General features: G+C 39.7%; 1 protein-coding gene across 1 annotated transcript in view; it reads left to right on the top strand.

Moving 5' to 3' along the window:
- The first annotated feature begins 6,558 nt into the window (after positions 1-6,558).
- LOC125041775 overlaps positions 6,559-7,480 on the top strand; it is an 8,928-nt gene continuing 8,006 nt past the window's right edge. The window contains exon 1 of the mRNA XM_047637052.1: positions 6,559-6,731. Within this exon, the coding sequence (XP_047493008.1) occupies positions 6,665-6,731 (67 nt within the window). The 5' untranslated portion in view covers positions 6,559-6,664. The remainder of the gene's footprint in view (positions 6,732-7,480) is intronic.

Raw genomic sequence — 7,480 nt, 5'->3', positions numbered from 1 at the left:
TTTTCCTTTTTTTTCGTGTTATCCTCTCTTATTCTCCTTTTCCCTTTTCCCAAATTTTCCCATTTTCTCTCTCCCCTCCCCTTTCTTTAATCTCTCTCCTCTTCCTCATTCTCCTCTCTCTCTCTTTTCCCCTCTCCCCTCCTCTCTCTCCTCCCCTCTCCTTTCCCCCCCCTCTCTCTCTCTCCCCTCTCCTCCTCTTTTCCCCCTTTTCTCTCTCTCTCTCTCTTCTCTCTCTCTCCTTCCCCTTTTCTTTTCTCTCTCCCCTTCTCTCTCTCTTCCTCTCTCTCTCTCTTCTCTCTGCGTGAAATTTAAAAAATGCGACTAAACGTTTATGCTTTCATTCATACAAAGAATAAAAAAAGGGTGCAGAGATATGAGAAAAGAGAGGGAGGGAGAGAGGGAGAGAGAGAGAGAGAGAGAGAGAGAGAGAGAGAGAGAGAGAGAGAGAGTGAGGGACAGAGAGAGAGAGAGAGAGAGCGAGAGAGAGAGAGAGACAGCCAGATAGACAGACAGACAGAGACAGACAAACGACCAGGCAACCGAAGAGACAGAAAGATACATAACCAATTTATGAAATACACAGCATATTGTCTGCAACAATCCTCTTCACAGTTATTGCAAAGGTTTGCCGCAGCAATTAAACAAACTGGAACCATCAACGAAAGACCCTCGAAACAAGGAAAAAAAGAGAGAAAAAAAAAGACATTTTGAAATATCCACTGGGGCGAAAATCATCGACAATCTACTATCATCTTCGACTTTCTGGTAAACAATGTTTTTTTTGTTTTTTTCTGCCCATCGATATATAAAAAGAAAAGAAATGAAGAAGGAGATAGAGGGATAATGAATAAAGAAGATGAAAAAAAATAGAAACCGAGATGTCTTTTCGAGCACTTTCGCCCGTCGCCGTCGTGTTAATGGCGAGATTGCTCGTAAAGTACTTTTAATTACGTTTAAAATGTAGGCAAATATGCAAATACGTTTAAGTCTGTATTTACAAGCAGGGTGACTTTGATAGCTATAACTTGTTAGCAAACTGTTTACGCTTTAGGTTATTTTAAACAGTCAACTTATTATATATTTTTGGTCACACACACACACACACACACACACACACACACACACACACACACACGCACGCACACACACATACATACACACACACACACACAAATACACGCACGCACGCACACACACACACACATACACACACACACAAATACACGCACGCACGCACACACACACACACACACACACACACACACACACATACATACATGTATATAGGTATGTGTATGTATATGTGTAAATATGCTTTAGTCTTTTATCTGTACACCCTATGAATGAAATCAAATAACAGGAAACACACAAACATTGGTTTTCCCCGAAATTCTAAACTGCGTCAGACTAAACTTTCTGCTCCTGGCCTGACGATAATGCACTGACTTGCTTTCCACACACAAATAAAAACAAACAAAAAAAATTTAATGGTCTGATGCTGGAATAATTTTGTTTTTACCTCCTTAAACATTATAGCCATTTTAACATTTATTTTCAATCAACTTAATAACCGTTGTTAATAGCGTTTCGTCTTATTAAAGAGAATCGCAGTAGTTTCAGAAGTTACACTAATGAAAAGAGAAAAATAAACGTAATAAAATATATTTTATCTGCACTATAAAACAGTAGCGTCATTGAGAGTGAATTTAGTAGATGAGGGAATGAAACAATAACTCATGGATTTTTTTACAAAGAATGAATAAATAGATAAATGCAAAATAGATGAATGATATATACATATACACAGACATATATGTAGGATAATAATAAGAATAAGAATATGAATAAGGATAATGATAATGGTGATGATAATGATAATGCTTATGATATTGATAATGATAATGATAAAGATTATGATTATGATTATGATAATGATAATGATGATAATAATGGTAATGATAAGGATAATTATATTGATAATAACTAAAAATTAAATAATAATAATAATAATTGCATTGATAACAGGTTACAAAAAAGAAGACAGAAGAGAACTGAAAATGGCTGAGACAGTTTTATCAAACAAGCTTGATAAAACACATATTTAATGAACGGTCATGGTTTGCAACCGTAAGTATGAATATTATAATTATAGAAAGAATACATGACCGGAAGGAAAAGCTTTATTAGTCCTTGTGTTATCGAAAATGTATCCGTTCAACGACAAAAAAAAAAAAAAAAAAGCAAAAAAAATTAATAAGCTCTGTTCTTTCATTCAAAAAAGTACTATTTTCTCGGCAGAACATAACCCTTCGATAAACTGCTGCTATAAGTGTCCTTAGATTTGTGGGTCGACCGCTTTACTTTTGAAGGGTAAATGCTAAAGCAACATTGACGATTAAATATAATATAATAATCGTATGTGTGTATACATAATAATCGTGTGAGTGTGCGCGTGTGTCAGGCAGGCAGGCAGGCAGGCAGGCAGGCAGGCAGGCAGGCAGGCAGGCAGGCAGACAGACAGGCAGGCAGGCAGGCAGGCAGGCAGTCAGTCAGTCAGTCAGTCAGTCAGTCAGTCAGTCAGTCAACCAGCCAGCCAGCCAGTCAGACCATCCGTCCGTGTGACAATGTTAATAAAAATCTCTATCACTATAACTTCGCCATCTAAAGTCGGGAAAGTGACCGTTGTAGCGAATATACGACAGCAAACTCAAATACCTTGTTTGTGGAGTTCCCGTCCACCAAACTAAGTGGTAAACTTGTTAAACAGCTTAACAATGTTTAACTCACCGGTTGACAAATTCTGATTGAATTGGCTTGCTCTTGTCATCCGTGGACAGAATTGTACTTATGCTCTGCTCACGTACGGAAATGCGTTTTAGTACAAGGATTGTGTATTTGCTCGGTTATATTTCGCTTTCTTTTATTGTTTTATATTTTGACACGCACACACACACACACACACACACACACACACACACACACACACACACACACACACACACACACACACACACACACACACACACACTCAGAGTGCCATCATATTGAACTCATAAAAGAATAGTAGAATATTTAAAAAAAAAAAAAAAAAAAATCTTTTACGCGTTTCGAAAAGTTATATAACGTTATATTCAGTGTTTGAGGTTCCCAATGAAGTCCCCTTGTAAAGTTGATTTTGATAAAGAAAAAAGAAAAAAGTAATTGTGCGTATGACGCTCTCTCTCTCTCTCTCTCTCTCTCTCTCTCTCTCTCTCTCTCTCTCTCTCTCTCTCTCTCTCTCTCTCTCTCTCTCTCTCTCTGTTTCTCTCTCTCTCTCTCTCTCTCTCTCTCTCTCTCTCTCTCTCTCTCTCTCTCTCTCTCTCTCTCTCTCTATCTCTCTCTCCCTCTCTCCCTCTCTCCCTCGCCCTCTCCCTCTCCCTCTCTCCCTCTCCTTCTCCCCCTCTCCCTCTCCCCCTTCCTGCTTTTCACCCTGGAGATTCACGCTATTATCCTTTGTGGTTAAAAGACGTAAAGATTGATGATATTCGTTAGCAAGTTATTTTAGGTTATTGTTAACTTTTTTCCTCTCTGTCTTGCTCAGTATGTCGTTGGGTGAAAATGTCAAATGATAATGATAATAAGGATAATATCAATAATAAAGATGATAATGATAATAATGATAATGATGTGGATAATAATAATGATAATGATGATATTGTTGTTAATAATGATAATATTAATGATAATAAGAACAACAATAACAGTAATAATAAAAATAACAACAATAACAATAGTAATCCGAACGACAATAGTAACACAGACAACGATATTCTTTAAAATCAGGAATGGATCTTACCCCCCCCTTCCCTACCCCCACCCCCCTCCAGATCCCCACCCCTCCCCAAAAAAAATCCATCTTGCACAAATCCATTCAAATGTGGATTATCTCTGCATTCATCACGTTGCATCAGGTATTCATAATACATAGTGCAATTACGCCCTATCAAGGATTAATCAGCTGAGGGATTGGGGGACGCAATGTTGCATGTTGACTGTTTAAAGCCATACGGAATAATGCAACGGGCGTATTGCACTTTTCTTCCTCTGCTTTCCTGGTACAAATGGTCCGCATGAGTTGGGCTTCGGGGATCAATGAAAGGGAGTTGCAATGTGCTTGTTAAAAGGCTGCATGTGAGTGTGTTTGGGCTTTTCGGTAGTTTATTTATTATATATTGCTTTATCTGTATGTGTATGTATATATATACATATATTTCATTATATACACACACACATACGTCGTACAGTCGTACATGAACACACATGAACACTTGCGCACACGCACGCGTTAATACATATACGCATACAGTGTATGTGTGTGTGTGTGTGTGTGTGTGTATGTGTGTGTGTGTGTGTGTGTGTGTGTGTGTGTGTGTGTGTGTGTGTGTGTGTGTGTGTGTGTGTGTGTGCATGCATATATGTATATGTATATATATATATATATTTTTTTTCAAATGACACTTATCCCGCAACACTTCAAATACTTTATCTACACTCCTCAACTGACCCCAGCCACCCCTCATACCTCCACCGCATTCACATACACCAAATCCGACTCCTTATCATCATAGGAGGCCATCCCACGTCTTTGAGGAAAATTTATGCCACAGTCTCCCATCCAAAAGAAATAAAAGAAAACGGGAAGAAAATGCATGCTCAAAAACTTTCATCGTGGCCTTTGCAACGAAGGGTTTACGTTGCACTAGCCGTAAGGTTCAGTTTTGAAGAAAGCTAAAGTGGTTATCAACGCTACGATGCTCCGGGGAATACCATTATCCTGCTCCGTGAAGTATTTTATGGTCGAAAACATCCTCCGGAACAGCTTAGTCCTCCGTTTTCTTTCTATGTTTCTTGTGGATGAGAAGGGGATAAAATATTATCTCTGTCTGTCTGTCGGTCGCTCTCTTCATCTGAATATGTTTAGTTTCATCCATTTAGTTTTCTGTTTATTCATTGTCACCGTGTGTGTGTGTGTGTGTGTGTGTGTGTGTGTGTGTGTGTGTGTGTGTGTGTGTGTGTGTGTGTGCACGCAATGTCAGCATGCATGCATGATTTGGTTGTCATGAGAGCAACGTAACCTTTAAATGATGTTTTATGACCCGTAAAGAATTTGAAACTGCTAGCATGGACTGCGCTCTGGGAATGGCTGGGAATGGTCTGGAATTACTGGGAATGGCCAGGAATGACTGGATGACTGGGAATGGCCTGGAATGACTGGGAATGGTCTGGAATGACTGGGAATGGTCTGGAATTAATGGGAATGGCCTGGAATGACTGGTACTGGCCTGGAATGACTGGGAATGGCCAGGAATGACTGGATGACTGAGAATGGCCTGGAATGACTGGATGACTGGGAATGGCCTGTAATGGCTGGAAATGACCTGGAATGACTGGGAATGGCTTGGAATGACTGGAAATAGCCTGGAATGACTGGGATTGGTTGGGAATAGTTAGAAATTGTTGGGAATCGTCGGGAATGGTTGGGAATCACAGGTTTCCAATGTATTCAACAGGAATGGGTGTTGTATATAAGATTCTGAATATTCTTCCCACGTCAAATGATTAATTATCATTCATGGGTTTGTCAACTCTACTTCTTTCGATGTCCGTCCGCACACACACACACACACACACACACACACACACACACACACACACACATATATATATATATATATATATATATATATATATATATATGTGTGTGTGTGTGTATGTATGTATGTATGTATGTATGTATGTATGTATGTATGTATGTATGTGTGTGTGTGTGTGTATGTGTGTGTGTATGTGTATGTGTATGTGTATGTGTATGTGTATGTGTATGTGTGCGTGTGCGTGTGCGTGTGCGTGTGCGTGTGCGTGTGCGTGTGCGTGCGTGTGTTCGTGCGTGCGTGCGTGCGTGTATGTGTGTGTGTGTGTGTGTGTGTGTGTGTGTGTGTGTGTGTGTGTGTGGGTGTGCACGCTAACATATTCTTTACTTTCCACGATTTTACGTTTATATCCCGGTCCACATAGTCGCTGTTTGTTAGTCACGCATACATCTAGGTAAGTTATCCCTAAAATCAACTAGACCGAGAAATCTAGTAAACGAGAAAAATACGTTTTAAAAAAAACGTGAAATTAGAATCACAAGAAAACTGTGACGTGCAGGTTGACCAACCGCACCAAAAATCTAGATAACATGCCCGGAAGAGTGTTTTTAAGCATCGATTCTCGCATGCAGGTTCGTTAAAATCTCCCGCCGCTAAAGAAAACGCGATGCGCCGCGTTCACAGCCTCGCCGTGTGTTCGAACGCGGCCCAAGGCGTGGTCCCCGGTCACGTGACCTTTTCATCCCGACCGCGAGCCTTCCATGCCTTTCTGCGACTCAACGTATTTCATAACGACGAAGCTCTGAACATTCGAGAATATACTATTTATTCTCTATGATAAGTATAGATATGAAAAATTAAGGCGCAGAGATATCCCTCGGTGGTATGTAAAGCCTCCTGCGAGTCGGAAGTCGCGGCCGAGGCCAGGCATCCGGACAGAGTGTGTTCGGGGGTAGTACGAGCGACTTGTTTACTTGACTCACGTTCGGTTCAAGTTCCCTTCGGGTTGTTTTTTCGCTTTTCTCGGTTGGAAAATGGGTCCTGGAAGGGTGTTCGTCGTCGTGGGAGTCTTGGCGCTACAGATGATCGCCCTGACGCAAGGTGAGGCGAGGGGAATAGGCGGAATAGCGGAGAAATGAGCGAGTTTCTTGGGAGACGTTGGCCGGAAGGGAGGAGACGCGAGACAGAAGTTTGAGAATTGTTTTTGTTTTTCCTCTTTTTTTCTGTTTTTGTTTGTGTGGTTTTGTTCCTTCTTTTCGAGAGTATTTGGAAGTGGAATGACGACGTCGTCTGCGTGGAACGGTTTTGCTGTTTGTTCTTATAGTCATCAAATCGCGATGTTATGAAAAGATTTGCATTTTATCCAATTTGAAATGAAGAGAAAAAAATTAGAATAATTAAGGGAAATTAGGTATGCAGTATTTGATTTTAGTAATTCATTGATTATATACCTTAATGACAATATATGTATGTGAATATTTAGTGTTTTAAAGACTTAATATACGACCGTTCATTAACCCCAGCAGGTTTTGAATAATTTCCCTTATTGACATTGAAGCATTGACGACATGTAAATTTAGAGATTTCAACTGTAATGAAAATGATTGTGAACCTTAGAAACCCCTAGCTTGTTGAAGTTGTTTTCTGTATGTTGCAACTTGCAAAAATGTTGGTGCTTGGCAAGTCAAAGTAATGGTAATGAGTAGATAGCCTTTTATGTTAGTAGATATTGTTATTCCAGAGAAGTTGCTAGTAATAGAAGAATATTGATAGTAAATGATAACTTAATTTCTTCTAATTTCTTTGCTACCAGATTGATACTCTATTGCAGTATCACCATGATTTATATA

Source organism: Penaeus chinensis, chromosome 31, assembly GCF_019202785.1.
Source record: "Penaeus chinensis breed Huanghai No. 1 chromosome 31, ASM1920278v2, whole genome shotgun sequence".
NCBI lineage: Eukaryota > Metazoa > Arthropoda > Malacostraca > Decapoda > Penaeidae > Penaeus > Penaeus chinensis.
Note: the sequence above shows the minus strand (reverse complement) of the source record. Positions and strands in the feature narration are given on the sequence as shown.